The sequence below is a fragment of the Neoarius graeffei genome, chromosome 25 (assembly GCF_027579695.1).
Source record: "Neoarius graeffei isolate fNeoGra1 chromosome 25, fNeoGra1.pri, whole genome shotgun sequence".
In the NCBI taxonomy this organism is placed as follows: domain Eukaryota; kingdom Metazoa; phylum Chordata; class Actinopteri; order Siluriformes; family Ariidae; genus Neoarius; species Neoarius graeffei.
In genome coordinates, this window is record NC_083593.1 from 14,181,776 (window position 1) to 14,207,270 (window position 25,495).

Sequence of the window (25,495 nt, forward strand, 5' to 3'; positions counted from 1 at the left end):
GAAACCAGTATATTGCTTATGTGGAGAATTCCATTGCCCTGTGCTATCATAAGAACAGGCTGTACATAAGAAATGTGTCTGAACATCTCATCTCATCTCATTATCTCTAGCCGCTTTATCCTGTTCTACAGGGTCGCAGGCAAGCTGGAGCCTATCCCAGCTGACTACGGGCCAAAGGTGGGGTACACCCTGGACAAGTCGCCAGGTCATCACAGGGCTGACACATAGACACAGACAACCATTCACACTCACATTCACACCTACGGTCAATTTAGAGCCACCAGTTAGCCTAACCTGCATGTCTTTGGACTGTGGGGGAAACCGGAGCACCCAGAGGAAACCCACGCGGACACGGGGAGAACATGCAAACTCCGCACAGAAAGGCCCTCGCTGGCCACAGGGCTCGAACTCGGACCTTCTTGCTGTGAGGCGACAGCGCTAACCACTACACCACCGTACCGCCCATGTCTGAACATTCTGCTTATTATTGCATACCACTGCGATAACGTATCCTGTTCTGCTGCAGATAACTTGACCCACTTAGAGCAAGGTCTTCTCACTTGCACACAATCTTCCTTCCCCCAAACATATATAAAGTCTTATGTTGTCTCTTGTCTTTTGGTGAGTTGTGAATAAAGACTGTGAAACTATTTTTGGTTCCTGTCTTGCTTCACGATTCGCCCCAGGGCTCTGGGTGACACAGAGGGACCGATCTGCGAGAGGGTGATCGCTCCGGTTGGAGCAAGAGGAAGAGACAGTGAATCTCTGACCTAACAAAGCCCATCTGGCATTTTAAAGAGAATTTATTTTTTCTCAAACACTATTTGGTCTCTGAAAATGAAAGCTTGATTTTTGAAATCTGTGACTTTTACGTCAAACAAGTTTGAGAATAAAGCTGCTGGATGATCCCTTTAACTGATCACTATCTGTTTGTTAATGTAAATGGTGATATATTGAGGTAAAGTTTGGTGTTCCACAAGGTTCTGTCTTTGGCCCACTGCTTTGTTTTATATATATATATATATATATATATATATATATATATATATATATATATATATATTAGGGCTGTCAAAGTTAACGCGATAATAATGCATTAACGCGATCTCAATTTATCGTGATTAAAAAAAAATGGTGCCGTTAACGTAAATTCTAATTTGGCCCTGCGAGTCACCCATAGTTCATGTTGAGGCTTGTCGCGCACTGCTTCATTAAGAGTAAGTGTGAGTGATGGAGAAAGGTCTGTTAAACGGGAAGTTTCATTTCAAAAGTTTCATTTCAAAAGAAGAGTGTGATTGAGTTGGTTTTGGTATGCACTTTGCAGTTCTAAAATACTTTTGTAAAGTGAGATTTCAGTACGCTGTAGCACTGTGATATGACACTAAATGTCTTTATTGAAGTCCAACTGCAATTTATTTTTGTTTGCACAGTACTGTGAGTCCTATAGGCTGTGACTGAATACAACTCCAGCACAATTGAAGTTTTATTTCATTTTTATTTTCTTTTGTCACACGTCTGAACTGAGACACAGTAGTATGTGACTACATGTTTTATATTTGAGACTACAGCTCCCTAATCCATCACAAAATCCAATTTTGTGTTTTGTATGTTCAGTACTGCCTAGTATGTGAGTGAATAAACTCCCTTACCATTTTCTCTTGTCCCAGCAGTTTTTAACAAGTACTTTTAGCATAAAATGTGTAAATGTGTTCAACATTTTAATTGTAACATTTCACTTTAAAAGCCTTATTCATTTACATAGATTTTAAAAAATGCGATTAATCGCGATTAACTATATGAAATAATGAGATTAATCGCGATTAAATTTTTTAATTGTTTGACTGAAATGGGGACATGAACTTATTCACCTAAAACCATTTCTTTTTTTACCATCAGGTCACAAAACATGTAATCTTTAATGAATGATATGTTAAAAGATAACTTTAATATTCTGAGATGTAATAAAAACATATTTATATGCCAAAGTCAAGCCTATGAGTTCCAAAATGATGTCTGTTACATCACTTCTGTTACGATTGTCCATCTCGCGTCTGTTACAAATTAATTACAATCTAGCTATATACCATGTTAATCTTATTGAAAGAATGTGTATGTTTATTCTACTACACATGTTTATTAATTATATTTGCTAAAACATCACCTTCCTATGTTTCAAAAAGTAATTCTACATTGTTAAAATTGAGAATATATATGTCCACAACACTTCTGTTACGTTCTGACTTTGGCATATAAATATGTTTTTATTACATCTCAGAAAATTAAAGTTATCTTTTAACATATCATTCATTAAAGATTACATGTTTTGTGACCTGATGGTAAAAAAAGAAATGGTTTTAGGTGAATTTCTAAAAATAAGTTCATGTCCCCATTTCAGTACCCATAAGCGTGGAATCACTCATATATATATATATATATATATATATATATATATATATATATATATATGGGCGGCACGGTGGTGTAGTGGTTAGCGCTGTCGCCTCACAGCAAGAAGGTCCTGGGTTCGAGCCCCGGGGCCGGCGAGGGCCTTTCTGTGTGGAGTTTGCATGTTCTCCCCGTGTCCGCGTGGGTTTCCTCCGGGTGCTCCGGTTTCCCCCACAGTCCAAAGACATGCAGGTTAGGTTAACTGGTGACTCTAAATTGACCGTAGGTGTGAATGTGAGTGTGAATGGTTGTCTGTGTCTATATGTCAGCCCTGTGATGATCTGGCGACTTGTCCAGGGTGTACCCCGCCTTTCACCCGTAGTCAGCTGGGATAGGCTCCAGCTTGCCTGCGACCCTGTAGAAGGATAAAGAGGCTAGAGATAATGAGATGAGATGAGAATGAGATGAGATATATATATATATATATATATATATATAAAACCTCTGGATGATGATATTTGTAAGCTTGTTATTGGTTTCCACTGTTATGCTGATGACACACAATTGTATGTTTCTGCATAACCAGATGAGAGACACCAGCTTAATAAAACTGAGGAATGTGTAAAGGACATTAGACACTAGATGCTTATTAACTTCCTTCTACTTAACTCTGACAAGACAGAAGTACTTATACTAAGACCGCATGCAGCTAGAAGTAGGTTTTCTGATTATGCAGTAACTCTTGATGGCCTTTCTGTTTTTACATGTGTAGCAGGTAAAAGACCACAGGGTGATCATTGACTCCAGTCTTTCATTTGAAACTCCTATCGATAACATGATGTGGATAGCTTTCTTTCATCTCAGAAATATTGCTAAGATAAGAAATATAAGGTCTCTGCATGAGTCAGAAAAATTAGTTCATGCTTTTGTTCCCTCTAGGTTGGATTATTGTAATGCCTTACTGTCTGGATGTTCCAATAAGTGCATAAACAGGCTCCAGTTAGTTCAAAATGCAGCAGCAAGAGTCCTTACTAGAACTAGAAGATATGACCACATCACCCCTGTCTTATCCACACTGCATTGGCTCCCAATCAAATTTCGTATTGATTATAAAATACAACCCCGATTCCAAAAAAGTTGGGACAAAGTACAAATTGTAAATAAAAACGGAATGCAATAATTTGCAAATCTCAAAAACTGATATTATATTCACAATAGGGGCGGCACGGTAGTGTAGTGGTTAGCGCTGTCGCCTCACAGCAAGAAGGTCCTGGGTTCGAGCCCCGGGGCCGGCGAGGGCCTTTCTGTGCGGAGTTTGCATGTTCTCCCCGTGTCCGCGTGGGTTTCCTCCGGGTGCTCCGGTTTCCCCCACAGTCCAAAGACATGCAGGTTAGGTTAACTGGTGACTCTAAATTGACCGTAGGTATGAATGTGAGTGTGAATGGTTGTCCGTGTCTATGTGTCAGCCCTGTGATGACCTGGCGACTTGTCCAGGGTGTACCCCGCCTTTCGCCCATAGTCAGCTGGGATAGGCTCCAGCTTGCCTGTGACCCTGTAGAAGGATAAAGCGGCTAAAGATAATGAGATGAGATGAGATATTCACAATAGAACATAGACAACATATCAAATGTCAAAAGGGAGACATTTTGAAATTTCATGCCAAATATTGGCTCATTTGAAATTTCATGACAGGAACACATCTCAAAAAAGTTGGGACAGGGGCAATAAGAGGCTGGAAAAGTTAAAGGTACAAAAAAGGAACAGCTGGAGGACCAAATTGCAACTCATTAGGTCAATTGGCAATAGGTCATTAACATGACTGGGTATAAAAAGAGCATCTTGGAGTGGCAGCGGCTCTCAGAAGTAAAGATGGGAAGAGGATCACCAATCCCCCTAATTCTGCGCCGACAAATAGTGGAGCAATATTAGAAAGGAGTTTGACAGTGTAAAATTTCAGAGTTTGAACATATCATCATCTACAGTGCATAATATCATCAAAAGATTCAGAGAATCTGGAAGAATCTCTGTGCGTAAGGGTCAAGGCCGGAAAACCATACTGGGTGCCCGTGATCTTCGGGCCCTTAGACGGCACTGCATCACATACAGGCATGCTTCTGTATTGGAAATCACAAAATGGGCTCAGGAATATTTCCAGAGAACATTATCTGTGAACACAATTCACCGTGCCATCCGCCGTTGCCAGCTAAAACTCTATGGTTCAAAGAAGAAGCCGTATCTAAACATGATCCAGAAGTGCAGACGTCTTCTCTGGGCCAAGGCTCATTTAAAATGGACTGTGGCAAAGTGGAAAACTGTTCTGTGGTCAGACGAATCAAAATTTGAAGTTCTTTATGGAAATCAGGGACTCCGTGTCATTCAGACTAAAGAGGAGAAGGACGACCCAAGTTGTTATCAGCGCTCAGTTCAGAAGCCTGCATCTTTGATGGTATGGGGTTGCATTAGTGCGTGTGGCATGGGCAGCTTACACATCTGGAAAGACACCATCAATGCTGAAAGGTATATCCAGGTTCTAGAGCAACATATGACGCGGCACGCGGTGGTCCGGACTACCGTTGTGGTCCGGACCACGCCGTTTTCAGGTGTGGTCCGGACCACCAAGTTCAGAAGACAAATAAATTTTAAATTTTCAGCTACTTCTTCCCCTAATTTAGAATAAATTCTTTCCTTTGCCCTTTCTTCTGTTGCTTTGTAGTCTCTAGCACATTTTTTCTTATTCCTTAGAAGCTGTTCATAACCACCCTGAGACATAATGACGAAAGTTGGTAAAATTATTTTTCACTTCCCTCGTGGCAGCTCCCGCTTTTTTACATGCGTTAGAACTGGTATCTTTTATTGCGCGTGTGTTTTACGCATGCATTTCTCTTCCGGTTTGAGAAAAAATAACAAATGATGTACGACTTTGTAAAAAAACTCGTATTAAATGACAAACACAGTATGATTTTGGTAAGTTTTTATTTATATCGTAATATAATACAGCATACGGTGAACCGGACCACAATCCAGGAAAAATAATTAATTAATGCCCTCGTTTTGTATGGAAAATACGGTGATCCGGACCACCGCGTACCGCGTCATATGCTCCCATCCAGACGACGTCTCTTTCAGGGAAGACCTTGCATTTTCCAACATGACAATGCCAAACCACATACTGCATCAATTACAGCATCATGGCTGCGTAGAAGAAGGGTCCGGGTACTGAACTGGCCAGCCTGCAGTCCAGATCTTTCACCCAGAGAAAACATTTGGCGCATCATAAAACAGAAGATACGACAAAAAAGACCTAAGACAGTTGAGCAACTAGAATCCTACATTAGACAAGAATGGGTTAACATTCCTATCCCTAAACTTGAGCAACTTGTCTCCTCAGTCCCCAGACGTTTACAGACTGTTGTAAAGAGAAAAGGGGATGTCTCACAGTGGGAAACATGGCCTTGTCCCAACTTTTTTGAGATGTGTTGTTGTCATGAAATTTAAAATCACCTAATTTTTCTCTTTAAATGCTACATTTTCTCAGTTTAAACGTTTGATATGTCATCTATGTTCTATTCTGAATAAAATATGGAATTTTGAAACTTCCACATCATTGCATTCTGTTTTTATTTACAATTTGTACTTTGTCTCAACTTTTTTGGAATCGGGGTTGTACTACTATTGACCTTTAAAGCACTGAATGGTCTTGCACCACAGTACCTGAGCGAACTTCTGGTCCTTTATGATCCACCACGCCTGCTTGGATCAAAAGGTGCAGGCTATCTGTTGGTACGGTGGTGCTTGAAAGTTTGTGAACCCTTTAGAATTTTCTATATTTCTGCATAAATATGACCTAAAACATCAGATTTTCACACAAGTCCTAAAAGTAGATAAAGAGAACCCAGTTAAACAAATGAGACAAAAATATTATACTTGGTCATTTACAGTGGTGCTTGAAAGTTTGTGAACCTTTTAGAATTTTCTATATTTCTGCATAAATATGACCTAAAACATCATCAGATTTTCACACAAGTCCTAAAAGTAGATAAAGAGAACCCAGTTAAACAAATGAAACAAAAATATTATACTTGGTCATTTATTTATTGAGGAAAATGATCCAATATTACATATCTGTGAGTGGCAAAAGTATGTGAACCTCTAGGATTAGCAGTTAATTTGAAGGTGAAATTAGAGTCAGGTGTTTTCAATCAATGGGATGACAATCAGGTGTGAGTGGGCACCCTGTTTTATTTAAAGAACAGGGATCTATCAAAGTCTGATCTTCACAACACATGTTTGTGGAAGTGTATCATGGCACAAACAAAGGAGATTTCTGAGGACCTCAGAAAAAGCATTGTTGATGCTCATCAGGCTGGAAAAGGTTACAAAACCATCTCTAAAGAGTTTGGACTCCACCAATCCACAGTCAGACAGATTGTGTACAAATGGAGGAAATTCAAGACCATTGTTACCCTCCCCAGGAGTGGTTGACCAACAAAGATTACTCCAAGAGCAAGGCGTGTAATAGTCGGTGAGGTCACAAAGGACCCCAGGGTAACTTCTAAGCAACTGAAGGCCTCTCTCACATTGGCTAATGTTAATGTTCATGAGTCCACCATCAGGAGAACACTGAACAACAATGGTGTGCATGACAGGGTTGCAAGGAGGAAGCCACTGCTCTCCAAAAAGAACATTGCTGCTCATCTGCAGTTTGCTAAAGATCACGTGGACAAGCCAGAAGGCTATTGGAAAAATGTTTTGTGGATGGATGAGACCAAAATAGAACTTTTTGGTTTAAATGAGAAGCGTTATGTTTGGAGAAAGGAAAACACTGCATTCCAGCATAAGAACCTTATCCCATCTGTGAAACATGGTGGTGGTAGCATCATGGTTTGGGCCTGTTTTCCTGCATCTGGGCCAGGATGGCTTGCCATCATTGATGGAACCATGAATTCTGAATTATACCAGTGAATTCTAAAGGAAAATGTCAGGACATCTGTCCCTGAACTGAATCTCAAGAGAAGGTGGGTCATGCAGCAAGACAAAGACCCTAAGCACACAAGTTGTTCTACCAAAGAATGGTTAAAGAAGAATAAAGTTAATGTTTTGGAATGGCCAAGTCAAAGTCCTGACCTTAATCCAATAGAAATGTTGTGGAAGGACCTGAAGCGAGCAGTTCATGTGAGGAAACCCACCAACATCCCAGAGCTGAAGCTGTTCTGTACGGAGGAATGGGCTAAAATTCCTCCAAGCCAGTGTGCAGGACTGATCAACAGTTACTGGAAACGTTTAGTTGCAGTTATTGCTGCACAAGGGGGTCACACGAGATGCTGAAAGCAAAGGTTCACATACTTTTGCCACTCACAGATATGTAATATTGGATCATTTTCCTCAATAAATAAATGACCAAGTATAATATTTTGGTCTCATTTGTTTAACTGGGTTCTCTTTATCTACTTTTAGGACTTGTGTGAAAATCTGATGATGTTTCAGGTCATATTTATGCAGAAATATAGAAAATTCTAAAGGGTTCACAAACTTTCAAGCACCACTGTATTTATTGAAGAAAATGATCCAATATTACATATCTGTGAGTGGCAAAAGTATGTGAACCTTTGCTTTCAGTATCTGGTGTGACCCCCTTGTGCAGCAATAACTGCAACTAAATGTTTCCGGTAACTGTTGATCAGTCCTGCACACCAGCTTGGAGGAATTTTAGCCCGTTCCTCCGTACAGAACAGCTTCAACTCTGGGATGTTGGTGGGTTTCCTCACATGAACTGCTCGCTTCAGGTCCTTCTACAACATTTTGATTGGATTAAGGTCAGGACTTTGACTTGGCCATTGCAAAACATTAATTTTATTCTTCTTTAACCATTCTTTGGTAGAACGACTTGTGTGCTTAGGGTCGTTGTCTTGCTGCATGACCCACCTTCTCTTGAGATTCAGTTCATGGACAGATGTCCTGACATTTTCCTTCAGAGTTTGCTAGTATAATTCAGAATTCATTGTTCCATCAATGATGGCAAGCCATCCTGGTCCAGATGCAGCAAAACAGGCCCAAACCATGATACTACCACCACCATGTTTCACAGATGGGATAAGGTTCTTATGCTGGAATGCAGTGTTTTCCTTTTTCCAAACATAACGCTTCTCATTTAAACCAAAAAGTTCTATTTTGGTCTCATCCGTCCACAAAACATTTTTCCAATAGCCTTCTGGCTTGTCCACATGATCTTTAGCAAACTGCAGACGAGCAGCAATGTTCATTTTGGAGAGCAGTGGCTTTCTCCTTGTAACCCTGCCATGCACACCATTGTTGTTCAGTGTTCTCCTGATGGTGGACTCATGAACATTAGCCAATGTGACAGAGGTCTTCAGTTCCTTAGAAGTTACCCTGGGGTCCTTTGTGACCTCGCCAACTATTACACGCCTTGCTCTTGGAGTGATCTTTGTTGGTTGACCACTCCTGGGGAGGGTAACAATGGTCTTGAATTTCCTCCATTTGTACACATTGTGTCTGACTCTAATTTCACCTTCAAATTAACTGCTAATTCTAGACGTTCACATACTTTTGCCACTCACAGATATGTAATATTGGATTGTTTTCCTCAATAAATAAATGACCAAGTATAATATCTTTGTTTCATTTGTTTAACTGGGTTCTCTTTATCTACTTTTAGGACTTGTGTGAAAATCTGATGATGCTTTAGGTCATATTTATGCAGAAATATAGAAAATTCTAAAGGATTCACAAACTTTCAAGCACCACTGTACCTTATATTAGTGAAGACTAAATCAGGGGGAAAAGCCTTTTCTTCCCAAGCCCCACAGTTCTAGAACAGCCTTCCAAGTAGTGTTCGGGACTCCAACACAGTCTCAGTGTTTAAGTCTAGGCTGAAAACATATGTTTAGTCAAGTCTTTTTTTTTTTTAGCTTTTTATGAGGTAAAGGATTAGATCTGTCCTCAGGCATAGTGTTTTGGTAAACTCGGGTGTATGGATGCTGTCAACACCCCTCCCCCCTACTCTCACACGTTCACTCAGGTTTGTTGATGGTGGAGTAGTTGGTTGCTTGATGTCCCAGGGCATAAAGCATGTCTGTGTTATCTTCTGGCTCTGCCTTTTAGTTATGCCGTCATAATCTTGCCGAAGTTCCCGCTTGCACTCGGCACAAAATGTATACTGTTCTTAACCATTAGGTGACACCAGGCATACATAACAACACCCCACCCCCACTGTCTGTCCCTCTGTCTGTCTTTCTCTATCGAGTTACATGTTGATCCTGAGACACTAGTGATGCTGTCCTCTTCTGCTCTTCGGACCTGCTTGATCCATTCTGATGCCCTAGATCTGGCTGGAGTCTCATCACATTGCTCCTGTGGAGGATGGCCCCATATGGACAGTTGAAAGATGCACTTGGATGATGGCTCTGGATACTTGCAGTTTTGTTATGATGGCTGAGGACTACAATTACCATGCTAACTTTAGGACCACAGTTGACATGAACAGTTTTTCACTCAAGTCTCCATCAATGAGCAGTTGATAACTTCAACAAAGCAGACCATGTTAAAACTATAATGAATCTCCTGGTTACACAGATGTATTTTATGAATATAAAGAACACACTTCTAGAAGCAAGTTATGTATAATCACATTATCTGTTATCACCCAAATGAGGATGGGTTCCCTTTTGAGTCTGGTTCCTCTCAAGGTTTTTTTCCATATATAAACACCCAGGTTATTGGTTTAAAAAAACAAACAAACAGCTGGGCTGAAAACAACCCGAACTGGATTGTGTTTAACCCAGCTGCTGGGTAAATATTGGACCAACACAATCCTGGATTATCTTAACACAGCAAAATGGGTTATGCATTTAACCCAGCAGGTTGACTTACAGATTTAACCTAAGTGTTGGGTTACTTTAACAAGACTGACTTTTAAATTGACCCAGCTACTGGGTCGATTGTGGTCAAGGAGGGGAGGGACACTGTCTTCAAACACTGACCCAGCAGCTGGGTTTCAGAAGACAACCCAAAATAAGTTAGAATATTGAGTCCAACAGCCTCAATCCAGCGGTTGGGTCATGCTGGGTCTATAGGTCATTCTGGTAAAATGAAAGTCCAATCTCAGAAAATTGTCCTTGTCCTTTGTATCTTTTAGTCTGTATCTTTTGCAGAGAAAGGTCCATGTAGAGTACCTTTTAAAGCAGTTGTCTAAAAACCTTAGGGTCCATTCATGTACCGTATGTCTACACTATCAACATTTTCAGATGAATGATCTATTCTCGATGGCACAGTGGTATAGCGGTTAGCGCTGCTGCCTCAGAGCAAGAAGGTTATGGGTTCGAGCCCATTGGTTGATGGGGGTCTTTCTGTGTTGAGTTTGCATGTTCTCCCCGTGTCCGCGTGGGTTTCCTCCGGTTTCCCCCACAGTCTAAAGACATGCAGGTTAGGCTAATTGGTGGCTCTAAATTGACCGTAGGTGTGAATGTGAGTGTGAATGGTTGTTTGTCTCTATGTGTCAGCCCTGCGATGACCTGGCGACTTGTCCAGGGTGTACCCCACCTTTCACCCATAGTCAGCTGGGATAGGCTCCAACTTGCCTGCTACAGATAATGGATGGATGGATAAAAACAATTTGGAAGGAATGTAGGCACACGGACCCAGACTATAGGACCAAAACTATTGGACAAACTATTGAACATCATGGACGATGCCAGTCACCCTCTGCACACCGTCATCAGCAACCAGAGGAGCCTGTTCAGTGACAGAATGCTCCTTCCCAAGTGCAGGACGAACAGACTCAAAAACTCCTTTGTCCCTCATGCCATCAGACTGTACAACTCCCCTCTGGGGGGGTAACAGGAGGACAGAGGACGGGAAGGAGCAGTAGCCTAGCCTAACAATAAGCAATACTGGACAATGTGCAATATAATGTGAAATATCTTTCCTGCTGCGACCCCCTTCCTCTCTTCCCATATCTTCTCATCTCATCTCATTATCTCTAGCTGCTTTATCCTGTTCTACAGGGTCGCAGGCAAGCTGGGGCCTATCCCAGCTGACTACGGGCGAAAGGCGGGGTACACCCTGGACAAGTCGCCAGGTCATCACAGGGCCGACACATAGACACAGACAACCATTCACACTCACATTCACACCTACGGTCAATTTAGAGTCACCAGTTAACCTAACCTGCATGTCTTTGGACTGTGGGGGAAACCGGAGCACCCGGAGGAAACTCACATGGACACGGGGAGAACATGCAAACTCCGCACAGAAAGGCCCTCGCCGGCCACAGGGCTCGAACCCGGACCTTCTTGCTGTGAGGCGACAGCGCTAACCACTACACCACCGTGCCACCCCTCTTTTATATTTGTATATGTAAATACTTAATTTATTTTAATTTATCTAGAAATTTTCTCTAATTCTTTTCTCTGTTTATCTGTAATAATGCTGCTGGAATCTTAATTTCCCTGAGGGAACCCACCCAAAGGGATCAATAAAGTTTTATCTAATCTAATATAAAAAGGAGGCTGAAAAGATGAGCTTTTTGGATTACATCTCATCTCATTATCTCTAGCTGCTTTATCCTTCTACAGGGTCACAGGCAAGCTGGAGCCTATCCCAGCTGACTACGGGCGAAAGGCAGGGTACACCCTGGACAAGTCGCCAGGTCATCACAGGGCTGACACATAGACACAGACAACCATTCACACTCACATTCACACTCACGGTCAATTTAGAGTCACCAGTTAACCTAACCTGCATGTTTTTGGACTGTGGGGGAAACCGGAGCAAACCCACACGGACAGAACATGCAAACTCCACACAGAAAGGCCTTCGCCGGCCACGGGGCTCGAACCCGGACCTTTTTGCTGTGAGGTGACAGCGCTAACCACTACACCACCGTGCCGCCCCTCTTTTATATTTGTATATGTAAATACTTAATTTATTTTAATTCATCTAGAAATTTTCTCTAATTCTTTTCTCTGTTTATCTGTAATGATGCTGCTGGAATCTTAATTTCCCTGAGGGAACCCACCCAAAGGGATCAATAAAGTTTTATCTAATCTAATATAATAAGGAGGCTGAAAAGATGAGCTTTTTGGATTATATCTTTTTTTTTCCTCATATACTGTTGTAGGAGTCAAAATCATTGTTAAAAGAAAAGAAAAGTAAGGAAATTGTTCATGAAATATCAGGATCCTTGACTAGCAGTGCCTTGAACTTGTGGTTTAAAGAGCCAATCAGACGTGCGCTTTTTTGCCAAGGGGCGGGCCTCTGACGTAATTTGAGGCTGTTGCTGGGGGAGGAGCTTGGATCACCTGTACAGATGTGAAAAGCGCTAGTGAGAACGGAGTGGAGTCACTGTGAGGAGGGGCACTCTGTGAAAACAGGTGAGGGGTTGTTTATTTATTTGTTTGTTTTTAAGTGTTTGTTTACATAACAACACTGCTGTGGTATTCCAGCTCGTATTTCGTAAGTTATACTCTAAAGTAAGTCGTGTCTTTCTCGTGAGTCCAAGTTGCTTCAGGTATAAGACCAAAATCACGTGTTAAATCAGTGTTTGTTAGCCTTGAATGGAATTTTTTTTATGGGTTTGTTTGGGTTATAGCTGAATTACATAACTGGATTATAACAGACCTGTTTCCAGGTTACTTTAACTAACTAACTAACTAACTAACTAACTAACCTAAAGTAACTGAGACTGAACTGAATGATTATGCATTTCTCTTCTACTACAGAATAAACAATGTCTTCCAGGCCGAATGGGAGTCCACCTCCCTATGAGTCTGATCATGACTAGTAAGTCCATGTAACTTTGTATTCTAAATTACCTTAATACCATCGGTTTACACAAAGACTAATTTGTCTTTTTGCCATTTTGGTAGTTTCTTAATCTTACTCACTGCCTAGACCTACTTTTTGGAGTTGTGTGTTTACAACATGCTTTTAGTTTACCCTCCTATTCAGATCATATGAAGACAGTGGCGTGAATGAGTTTTGTTTGTTTGCTCCTAACATGTTGCATCTCACCACCCATAGCAATGTGGTGCCACAACCTGCATACTCGTATTATGCGGACGATGAGATCCAACACTTCTATCGCTGGAACTCTCCACCGGGCATCATCAAAATTATGGCAGTCATCTGCATCGTCCTGTGTGTTGGCATTTTTGCATGTGTGGCATCCACTTTAGCCTGGGACACCAATACAAGTGTGCCTGGCATTACAGGTGGCTATGGAGTACCAAACTATGGTGGCACTTCTTTCGGTGGCAGTTCCTTCAATGGAGGTTTTGGTGGTGCACCTTATGGCGTGATGAGCTCACAAAATGACCCAAGACAAGCAAAGGCATTTATGATCGCAATGGCTGTCATTACCTTTATAACTGTGTTGGCCATCTTTATCATCATACTCTCCCATAAGCAGTGGGTACAAAGCAGGAAGTTCTACCTGATCGTCATCATTACTACAGCCATCCTGGCTCTGTTAGTGTTTGTGGCTACTATAGTTTACTTGGTTGCGGTAAACCCCACGGCACAATCCTCAGGCTCGGCACAGAGTTACCAAATACAGTCCCTGTGTTCCCAGTACAAGTATAATCAGCCTATGCAAGGCCTGACCAACCAGTACCTGTACCACTACTGTGTGGTGGATCCACAGGAGGTGAGCACGTTTGTTTGTTTGGCTGCAATTTTTCTTTGTGCAGAATGGCAACCAAAAGTCTCCCAATGAAATGTCCAGCATTCTTAAAAAATAGCTCATTGGTTCAGATTGTGTAGCTGTGCACATTTGTGGTGTGTTTACATTTAACAATATGCTTTTGGTCAAACAATTCACTAATATTCATATACTCAAGCAAACTGTCTTCCATTCTGTCATCCACTTTTGCAGGCAGTTGCCATTGTCTTTGGCTTCCTGGTCATCGTTTGTCTTATTATCATCATGGTTTTTGCCATCAAGACCCGGAAGAAAATTAATGCTTCTGGGAAAGGGAATATCATGTGGCACAGAGTGAAAACCGTCGATGAGCCTAACGCTCCTCAAGATGTGGAGGATTGGGTAATTGGAATTATTATTATTTTTTTTTAAGTCATACATGCATATTTTGGGGGAAAAATAGATTTTTAAAAAAGCCGTTTTGGTTTTCCTATTTTTATACGGTCACGTCTTGTGTGTGTGTGTGTGGGGGGGGGCGTTTTTAAATATATAAATGTCTTGCTTACAAATCAAGGCATTTTTGGAGACCACTGAATTGTTTCTGTGCTGAATTACAACCCACATGTTCTCAGAGGAGTTGTTTTTGAATAATGTAGTAACTCAGTTATGTGAGAGTAGGAGGTCACTTTGGTTTCTGAATTGTTCACCTATGAGCCACACGAATTCTGTCCCAGCAGCTGAAATACATGCATTTGTGCTTTGCTGACATGGTGCAGGTGGAAAGACAGGTTTCTGTGCAGTAGAAGGAAGCTGGGGGAAGGGAGCTCTCATACCTGGTTTCTGGGTGTGGTTTATGGTGACAGTTTCACTGTGAGGCTTAGTGGAACAGGCCCGGAGATATAATTTATTCAAAAAAGTTATTTTTAGTTACTAAAGCAGCTTACCTTTAAGTTGTTTTTGAAGTGTCTGTGACCGCTAATGTTTCACTGATTTGTAAAGGGTCGATGTTAATTTTTATATGGCTGACCTGTGTGTGTGTGTTTTGGTATGGCTCATGCATATAGTTAAATTGACCCACTAGGACGACATTAATGTCCTAATCCGAGGTTTTAATGTGGCATCACTACTTGAGGTGGATCAAAGCTGTTGGGACATGAGCTGGTGTCGGGTGCCTTTGAGACATGCGAGTCACAACTTGTCTTCTACTCTGCATTGGCTCTAAACCAAATCATCTCATCTCATTATCTCTAGCCGCTTTATCCTTCTACAGGGTCGCAGGCAAGCTGGAGCCTATCCCAGCTGACTACGGGCGAAAGGCGGGGTACACCCTGGACAAGTCGCCAGGTCATCACAGGGCTGACACATAGACACAAACAACCATTCACACTCACATTCACACCTACGGTCAATTTGGAGTCACCAGTTAACCTAACCTGCATGTCTTTGGACTGTGGGGGAAACCGGAGCACCCGGAGGAAACCCACGCGGACACGGGGAGAACATGCAAACTCCGCACAGAAAGGCCCTCGCCGGCCCCGGGGCTCGAACCCGGACCTTCTTGCTGTGAGGCGACAGCGCTAACCACTACACCACCGTGCCGCCCTACCAAATATTCAGGTTTTTTTTTTCCATTTGATTTAGATCACAAAGTAAATAAAATTTAACTTTTTGTGGGTTTCTGTTTCTTTTTCCAGGTAAATAATGTTTCTGGTGATCCAGCGCTTGTAAATAGTGACTTTCCTGAGAAGTTTGGTGGTTCAAGGGAACGCCTGGATGACAACAGTACAAACTATGGCGATAACGGCTTTTTGTAAGTACACTTTTTTGATATCTCCTGTTGTGCTTGTTTGTGCTGTGTGTGTGTTTTTTTTTTTTTTTTTTTTTTTTTTTTGCTTATTTGTATGCAACTTAACAGAGAACTTAAATGTGTTCATGCATCTTTGTCCTTTAGTTGCATAAATCTGCTGTATAAATGAACAGTTTTGTGAGGAACGAGAACATGTTTTGCTGTTTTTCTTTTGCAGATTTAATGGCTAAACATTCTGATACAGTAAACTAAAAGCAGAGCAAATGAGAACCACCCCCCAACGTGTGTGTATGCATGTGGTTGTTCTGGCTTTTTTTTTTTTCTTCCTGTTCCTCCCCCCCCCCCAAATACGTTGGAGTTTCACATTAAAGGGCTTGGAACCAAAGGAGTGTGGGGTTTTTTTTTTTTTTTTTTTTTTTTTGCTTATTTGTATGCAACTTAACAGAGAACTTAAATGTGTTCATGCATCTTTGTCCTTTAGTTGCATAAATCTGCTGTATAAATGAACAGTTTTGTGAGGAACGAGAACATGTTTTGCTGTTTTTCTTTTGCAGATTTAATGGCTAAACATTCTGATACAGTAAACTAAAAGCAGAGCAAATGAGAACCACCCCCCAACGTGTGTGTATGCATGTGGTTGTTCTGGCTTTTTTTTTTTTCTTCCTGTTCCTCCCCCCCCCCCAAATACGTTGGAGTTTCACATTAAAGGGCTTGGAACCAAAGGAGTGTGGGGTTTTTTTTTTTTTTTTTTTTTTTTTTGACAGGTATCTAAAAAGTTCTTAAGCTCTTCTGGTTCTAGGCCCTTGATATACAGTCGTGGCCAAAAGTTTTGAGACTGGCACAAATTTTAGTTTTCACAAAGTTTACTGCTTCAGTGATTTTGGATCTTTTTGTCAGATGTTTCTATGGTATAATGAAGTACAATTATAAGCATTTCATAAGTTTCAAAGGCTTTTATTGACAAATAGACCAAGTTTATGCAAAGAGTCAATATTTAAAGTGTTGACCCTTCTTTTTCAAGACTCCTGCAATTCGTCCTGGCATGCTGGATATCAGCTTCTGGGACAAATCCTGACTGATGGTGACCCATTCTTGCATAATCAGTGCTTGGAGTTTATCACAATTTTTGGGTTTTTGTTTGTCCACCTGCTTTTTGAGGATTGACCACAGGGTCTCGATGGGATTAAGATCTGGGGATTTTCCTGACCATGGACCTGAAATTTCATAGTTTTGTTCCCCAAACCACTTGGTGTCAACACTGTAAATATTGACTCTTTGCATGAACTTGATGTATTTGTCAATAAAAGCCTTTGAAGCTTATGAAATACTTATTGTACTTTAGTATACCATAGAAGGATCTAAAAACACTGAAGTGGTGAACTTTGTGAACCAAAATTTCAGTCTCAGGTTTTGGCCATGACTGTAACGTCTATCTTCGTTGTATAAGTGAGACATGAATTTCTACATGCATGCTATCCACTTCATTAGGACCATCTGTATGTTCATGCAGTTATCTAATCAGTCCATCATGTAGCATCCGTGCAATGCAAAAAAAAATTCCTGCAGATACAGGCAAAGAGCTTCACTTAATGGTCACATCAGGATGAAGAAAGTGTTATCTTTGTGTCATGGAATATTGGTACCAGATGAGTTGGTTTGAATATTTCAGAAATTGCCGATCTTCTGAAATTCACATGCAACAGCCTGTAGCATTTACACAGAATGGTGTGAATACAAAAGGGAGGGAACCCAACAAAAGTGACAGTTCTGTGGGTGGAAGTACCTTATTGATTAAGAGAGGTCAGAGGAAAATGGCCAGATTGGTTCAAGATGCCAAGAATATGAGAGTAACTTTTTGTATAATCACTCTTCAAAACCGTGGTGAACAGAAAAGCATCTCGGCGTGCACAAAACATCAGACGCTGAGGTGGATGAACTACAACAGCAGAAGGTGACCTTGGATTCCTCTCCTTTCAGCCATGAACAGGAATCTGAGGCGATTATTAACAGTGCAACTAGACCATTGAATATTGGGGGGGGGGAGGGGAAATCTGGCCTTTTCCTCCCCCATTCTTTAACTGTCTGGTTCCAGTGAGTCGGTGCTCATGACACCCAGGTTCTTGGTTGATAGGAGAGGAACCAGATGTGGTCGCCTGCTGTTGTAGGGCAATTCCATGTAAATGTCAACCTCACCATGCAAAAATAAAGCAACATGTAATACATCAAAACCACTCCCAGAGATATCACCTAGGCCTGTATTTTACAGATGTGAATAAGTTGAACCAATTTGTAACCAACCTAATATGTCACTGTCAGTCTTTCTTATAATGTAAAACCCAAGCTAAAATCAACTTTGATCATGTACAATTCTATATTATTCCCACAAGCCACAGAAATGTATGCTAAAATCCACAAAACAGCAAAACAATAGCCATCCTAAATATTATTTAAGAACTTTGATAGTTTTAGCTGATATTTAGAGTTTTTCAAAGGGTTATGGTGGTTAAATTGCTGATTTTCTAAACATATGCCATATCTATTTCAGACGCGTCACATCCATAACGGAATTTCGTCACATCCATAACGCTGACTTTTCCTTCTGAAACTCTGCATGAAATACAAAATATTTTAAACAAAGATTTTTTTAATATTCACCTTGGACCCCTCTATCAAATGGATATCTCCATTTCGACATTAGGTTTACAATTTCACAGAGTTTGATAAAAATGTACAGTCACCCAAGAAAAGTGATACTTTTTCTGTCACATCCATAATGCATCTTTTATTGGCATTTTCTGGCATGCCCTGGATGTACTATGGGAATTGTTCTTGTTCTATCACTTCTCCAGTATGGTACAGCCTTAAAATATGCAACACCTGTTTAAATACTGGGAGACAATAAAACATGCACTGGGTCATTTGTTGCCATTTTGAGTTCAAGTGTCACGTCCATAACGCTGGAATTGCTCTGTAGCCACTTCAAGGGTTGATTTTGTGTTCTGAGATGCATATCTGCTCACCTTGGTTGTAAAGAGTGCTTATTCGAGTTCGTGTAGACTTCGGCAGCTCAAACCAGAGGAGAATCACCAGACTTCTCTCTCTCAGCAAGGTGTTTCAGCTTGCAGGCCCTCTGTTTTGCACACCATTCTGTATAAACTCTAGAGGTGTAGGTGTGTGAGTGAAAAATTCCCAGAGATCAGCCACAGAGAAACCCCCCACCCCCAGTGTTATATTAACTGAAGCTCGTGACCTGTATTTGCATGATTTTATGCATTGTGCTGCTGCCCCATGATTGGATAACTACATAAATGAGCAGGTGTTCCAATTAAAGTGACCTGTGAGTGTACGTTTTTCCTTCTTGGATAGCGTTCTTGCATGTTTTCCTGCATTACAAATTCTAAAGGTTGAAGTTCTATATTGTAGGTGCTTGACGTGTTGGAGATCTTGACAAGCATCCTATGGTTTATGATCAGTTATAGATTTTAAATGCAGTGTGCATTTGCACTGACCTTAACAATTTTTTGTTTTGATCTCATAAAATCTCTCTAAACAAAATATGGAGATCTCAAAACCCTACCCTGAGCTTATATCCCAGTGAGGTGTGGGGTGGGTATGAAAGCTGCAATGTAAAATTATTTATTTGTGTGTATGTAGGGCTGTGGAACACAATGTTCCACTACAGAATTCGGCGCCCTACTATAGCAGTTCAGACATGGCCAGCTCAGCAAGTAAGCCTAAGAAAAAACGTGCAGGACGCCCCCGCCGTACCGACGGTAAAGACTATGACACAGACTATGCATCATCTGGAGATGAACTTGATGATGAAGACTTTTCCAGGTAAGCTCATACGTTTGTTTGGCAGTAAGTGGAATACACTTGCGGTATGGGAACACTTGAGGCCAAGAAGGTGGGGGGAAATCCCACTGGGGCTACTATGGCCTGGGTTTTATTTATTTATTTATCTTTGGACTGATTTTTATCCCCCTGGCATATAATGCGAGGGGATATAGTGATCGCTCTGTCCGTTTGTAAACATTTTAGTTTCAGGAACATAACTCAAACTATTAGGAATTATTTTTCATGAAACCTGACAGTTATTTTAAGTGGCTGGAGGAGTTGTGCCGTTTGACATTTTGGGATTTCTGTTATATTCTATGGCAACCAATTCAACTTAGGAAAATTGAGCGGGGTTTCATGTGGAGGCCGGGGGGAAGAGATGTTATCTCCTGATGACTCTTGTTTGATCTTGGTTCTGCTTTGCTCTGTTGGATTGACAGTTTTAATTAATTAATTAATTAATTAATTAATAGTTCTGAATGTCTACTCTTGGTTTGAGTGCTGGGTTTCATCTGTGAAGACTGCATTTGTTAAAAAGGATAAACCAACATGAAGACCAAAGAGGTGTCTATGGGAGAAAAGCAAGCCATTTTAATGCTGAGAAGGAGGGAGAGGGGGATTGATCAGAGCCATTGTACAAGCCTTGGCCATAGCCAGCAGAACAATTTGGAATGTCCTGGGGGGGAACAAAAAACACTGGCGTACTAACAACCAGGCACTGAGCAGGTCAGCAAAGGAAATCAACAGCAGTTGATGACCAAAGTTGTGAGAGCTGTGAAGAAAAATCCAAAAACAGTCCATGACTTCAGTACCAGCCTCCACAGGGCAGGAGTGAAAGTACTGCAATCCATTGTTTGTTTGAAGATGACTTTGAGGGAAGAAAAATGGAGGCCATACCACAAGATGTAAACCACTCATCAGCAGTAATGATCAGAAGGCCAGATTGGAATTCATAAAGAAACATTGAGATGAGCCAGAAAAAGTTCTGGAACCAAGAGTAACCTCTACCAAAGAGATGGAAAGGCTATAGTGTGGAGATGGAAAGGATCTGGTAATCATCGAAAGCATACCTCCGTGGTCAAGCATGGTGGAGGTACTGTTCTAGGCTTCCGTGGTTGCTTCTGGAATGGGCTCACAAATCGTTATTGATGTAACTCATGATTTATAGCAGCAGAATGAATTCAGAAGTCTACATAAACATTCTGTCTGCCAACTTACAGAGAAATGCATCCAGTTTAATTGGGAGGAACTTCGTCATGCAGCAAGACAATGACCAGCACAACAAAGGACTTCATCAGTTGGGTCACTGACTTCCTCCCATCTGTTATCTGTAGCCGCTTATCCTGTTCTACAGGGCCGCAAGAAAGCTGGAGCCTATCCCAGCTGGGTATGGGCGAGAGGCGGGGTACACCCTGGACAAGTCGCCAGGTTATCGCAGGGTCATTGACTTGATGTAGTTTAATGCGAGCAAGAGATATGAAAGCCATTTACATTAAGACTGTCTGTTCCATTACTTTTGCTCACCTAAAGATTTCTTCCATGTTCTGAAAGTTGTTTAACACATCTTTTAACCAATATTTTCACATGGGATTGTGCAAGTACTGTGGTGTCTTGTCATTCTGAACCTGTGTTAAATTGGTTTCAGGGAAAGATAGCTTGTATGACAGTGGTATATATGGTGTCTTGATCGGGAGATTGAGTTCTATTCACGGTTGGGTCATACCAAAGACAATCATTAAAAAAAAAAAGGTACCTACTGCTGTCTGGCAAGGCATGCTGCAATACAGATGCGAGTAGGGAGTCAAACTCTCATGGTTACCAGAGGACTAGCCCCCCCCACTGTAACCCTAGCTATATAATAGGCGAGAGGCCGAGGGCTACAGAGATTAGTGCCGCCCTATGCGCCACATGGCGTGGGAAGGGACTTTGATTATATAGGGTGTAAAAATTCTCACTATGCATTCGGACAGCACTACAAAATGGTGACCTCACGATATAGTCCACTATGTAGTGAGTGATTTCGGATACAAGGATGGTATGTGTGGGTGCAATCAGTTAATTATTGCTATTAAGTGATCAATCTCGTTAAATCAGTCTCATTAAATTTTGAAGGTCAATAATTAAAATGAATCAATCCCATTGAATCGTTTAATTTGACTCGTTTGAATTGAATCATACCATAGAATCAGTCTCATTCAGTGAATCATTTAGTGAATCGTTCAATGAATCATTTAGTGAATCATACCATTAATCCTGGTGCTTAATAATAAATTACCAAGCAGCTAAATTATGGTATATTTCCAAATTATTATGATCACTTACCATATTACATAACATATGCACCCTTTTTGAATTCTTTGAGAAGATTGGGGACTTCAGATATTGTTGTTCACACAAATAAACAAAGTTTGTTTAATAAATGAATTTATTATACAAAGATAATAAATCAATATATACAAGCAGTGAGGTGTGTGTGTGTGTGTGTGTGTGTGTGTGTGTGTGTAGGACTTGACCATGTGTTTAGCCTCGTGTAGCTAACTACATGTGGTGGAGGCCTAGCTTGTTGGTAGCTAAACAAAAGAATGTTATCTAAACAGAACAAAGGATTAGCTCTGTGTTTAGCCTTGTGTTGCTAGTGTGAGTTTGCTAAAGGCCCTATGGCCTAGCTAAAGTGTATTTGTTAGGCCTGGTGAGGCCTACTGAGCACGTGTTGCTAAAGACAAGGGTATTAGCCGTAGCTAACTAAAAGCTAGCTTGTGGATTTCTAGTTGAGGTGTGGTTTATCAGGCCTGATGGCCTGCTGAGCACATGGTAGGCCTTGATTAGCTTTGTGTTGCTAAGCAGACAAAAGGGAAGCTGTAGCTAACCCACTAGCTCATAACCATACTGAATCCACTGAAATCTTGAGATCAAGATGTATAATAAGAGAACTATGTTAGTAGTAAAGAAAAGCATGCACAGCCTATCTATTAAAAAAACAATTGAGAGAACATAGAACAAAATAAATCAACACGCTGCGTGTCTAACAGCGTAACAGATAAACCTGGGTTTAAATTCACACTATTTCAATAAAAGCAAATTCCTAAGACTATCATGCCCAAATGCCAAAATCTTACTTAATCCTGCCTTTAGCAAGATATGAAGAACTATTCGCCGGTGTAGTTTCGGGCCTCGCCGTGGGAGCATGTGAGCCGCTTGAGATGGAGGCGTAGAAAACTTTCTGGTCCAGCGGAGCACTTGGGTGTTTCCCGTGAAAGCAGAGGATTCTTGGTCCGAACCTCAGCGTTCGTGAGGAAAAGTCTCTGATCAGAATAAGATGCACAGCGCTTTTGAGTTAAAAAGGATTCAGTCGCTTAACTTTTAACTGCCTGGGCTGCAGTCGTGACGTCACTTCTAATACAAGTACCGGTTGTAATTCAGGTTGAGTTTAAAGATCGCGCGACTCTAGAGTTTACCTTTGCCAAGGGTAAGTAAGAAAATCGCGCTGAGTGATGGATCTTGCAAGAAAGAAGACGTCTTTTTGATGGAGAGCGCCTCTTTTGGTGCGTCTAGATTCATTGAAATCCGGACGCGAGAGACAAAGATGGCGGAGCTTCCGCTTGGATTTATGCGTGCATGGCAGACTGACGTAGGTGATCCCGCCCACACGTGACGTAGGTCACGCGGAAGTTGCCTGGGAATTGTAGTTCTGACACAAGATGGCGGCATGATACCTACAGTATGGGTCAACTTTGGACACCCCTACCAATAGGCTTTTCTGTATTTTGGCCATTTCTATATTGTAGAACAATATTGAAGACATCAAAACTGGGAACATATGGGATAAACAAAGTTTTTAAAAATATGAAACCTTGTATTTTAGATTCTTCAAAGTATCCAGCGTTTACCTTGATGACGCTTTACACACTCTTGGCATTATCTTAACCAGCTTCATGAGGTAGTCACCTGGAAAGCTTTTCAGTTAACAGGTTTGTCTCATCAAAAGTTAATTAGTTGAGTTTCTTGCCACCTTGATGCGTTTTGCAATCAAATAGTAAGTAATAAAAATACAGTAAATAGCCCTATTCCACAACTGTAGTAATCCATATTATTTCAAGAACCGCTCAACTCGGTAAAGAGAAACGACATCCATCATTACATAGTGTCTTTAATAAAATTGGACAACCCATTGAATTGGGTGTGTCTGAACTTTTGATTGGTAGTGTATATTAAGTTATTATAACAAAAATGGAAATGTTTATATGATGGTAAAGAGTGAGAGAAGAGGTCCTTTCATGCAAAAAAAAAATATATAGCTTGAGGTTCTAAAAGAGAGTTTGTGTGCCACGAAGCTATTGAAATGTTCCTAACCTTCATTTCTGGTTTGTCTGGAGGTGTTTTGAGGAGGTGTTTCTTTCTCTCTCCCAGGTTAGACGACCTGTTGTAGGGCAGAGAAAAGAACTTTGTGAAAACCTAAAGCTCACTTTATGAAGTCCTTGACCATATTCATGCATAAATCGATACTTATCTCTCTGACCATCCGATCAACAACTTGAACCAGTTTTATTTGCATTTTGATCTATTAATTTGTTGCCTTACTGCCTGGCAAACCGTATCATGTTGACTCTCAGGATAGAATTCTCATCTCATCTCATTATCTCTAGCCGCTTTATCCTTCTACAGGGTCGCAGGCAAGCTGGAGCCTATCCCAGCTGACTACGGGCGAAAGGCGGGGTACACCCTGGACAAGTCGCCAGGTCATCACAGGGCTGACACATAGATACAGACAACCATTCACACTCTCATTCACACCTACGGTCAATTTAGAGTCACCAGTTAACCTAACCTGCATGTCTTTGGACTGTGGGGGGAAACCGGAGCACCCGGAGGAAACCCACGCGGACACGGGGAGAACATGCAAACTCCACACAGAAAGGCCCTCGCCGGCCCCGGGGCTCGAACCCAGGACCTTCTTGCTGTGAGGCGACAGCGCTAACCACTACACCACCGTGCCGCTCAGGATAGAATTACAGAATAAATTTCTTCCTCTCAGATTAAGCGCTTGTCGGTTGATGGACTACAGAAAGCTACTAACTGACATGAATTGTAACCAAATAATTGATTAGGCATAAAACAAAGGATGACGCAATCAGATGTCATGATGATGACGACTGGAGTTTCCCTAAGGGGAAATGCTGAAAGGAAGTCAAGGGTGTGTTGAACAATATTGAAACTCTGCTCTGCTTCAAGGATCCTCTTGTATTTGTATTTTCTTTATCCTACTGTGAAATTAAGCTGAAGTAAGACTTGTCTATTGACTCATATGTTTTTTATGATGGCACTGTGATTTTTGTGCAAAAGGTAGAATAAGTGCCCCTACCCCTTTTCAATTTGTGGAATGAATCACTAAAATTTTAAGTCTTATTCAGTTAAGTGCGATCTTAGTTCAAGTTAACACGTTGGATTTTTCTTTAGATTTATATTTCTTTAACATGGATGTTTCTCTACTTTTCATAGAGAGTTCCCGCCCATTGCTAATGTTCACGAAAGGGATAACTATAAGCGTGAGTTTGATCGAGATCACCAAGAGTACAAGAATCTGCAGGCCGAAATGGATGAAATTAACAAGCGGCTAGCTGAGGTTGACCGTGAACTTGACGAGCTTGAGGAGGGATCTCCGCAGTACCAGGTAAGGGAGAGAGAACATGAGGTTTTTTTTTCATTTTGTTAACATGATGCTTAAGACTGATAGGAAACTCCTCAGTTCTTATACAGCAGGCTTGTTGTACTCAAGTCCAGGACTTGGACTCGAGTCTGACTTGTGCCCTAAT

General features: G+C 41.2%; 1 protein-coding gene across 1 annotated transcript in view; it reads left to right on the forward strand.

Moving 5' to 3' along the window:
• Positions 1–25,495, forward strand: part of LOC132873813 (uncharacterized) — a 63,503-nt gene that overhangs the window by 35,000 nt on the left and 3,008 nt on the right. The window contains exons 12-17 of the mRNA XM_060909613.1: positions 13,130–13,182; positions 13,423–14,047; positions 14,276–14,443; positions 15,736–15,851; positions 19,503–19,685; positions 25,182–25,353. Coding sequence (XP_060765596.1) covers positions 13,130–13,182; positions 13,423–14,047; positions 14,276–14,443; positions 15,736–15,851; positions 19,503–19,685; positions 25,182–25,353 — 1,317 coding nt within the window. The remainder of the gene's footprint in view (positions 1–13,129; positions 13,183–13,422; positions 14,048–14,275; positions 14,444–15,735; positions 15,852–19,502; positions 19,686–25,181; positions 25,354–25,495) is intronic.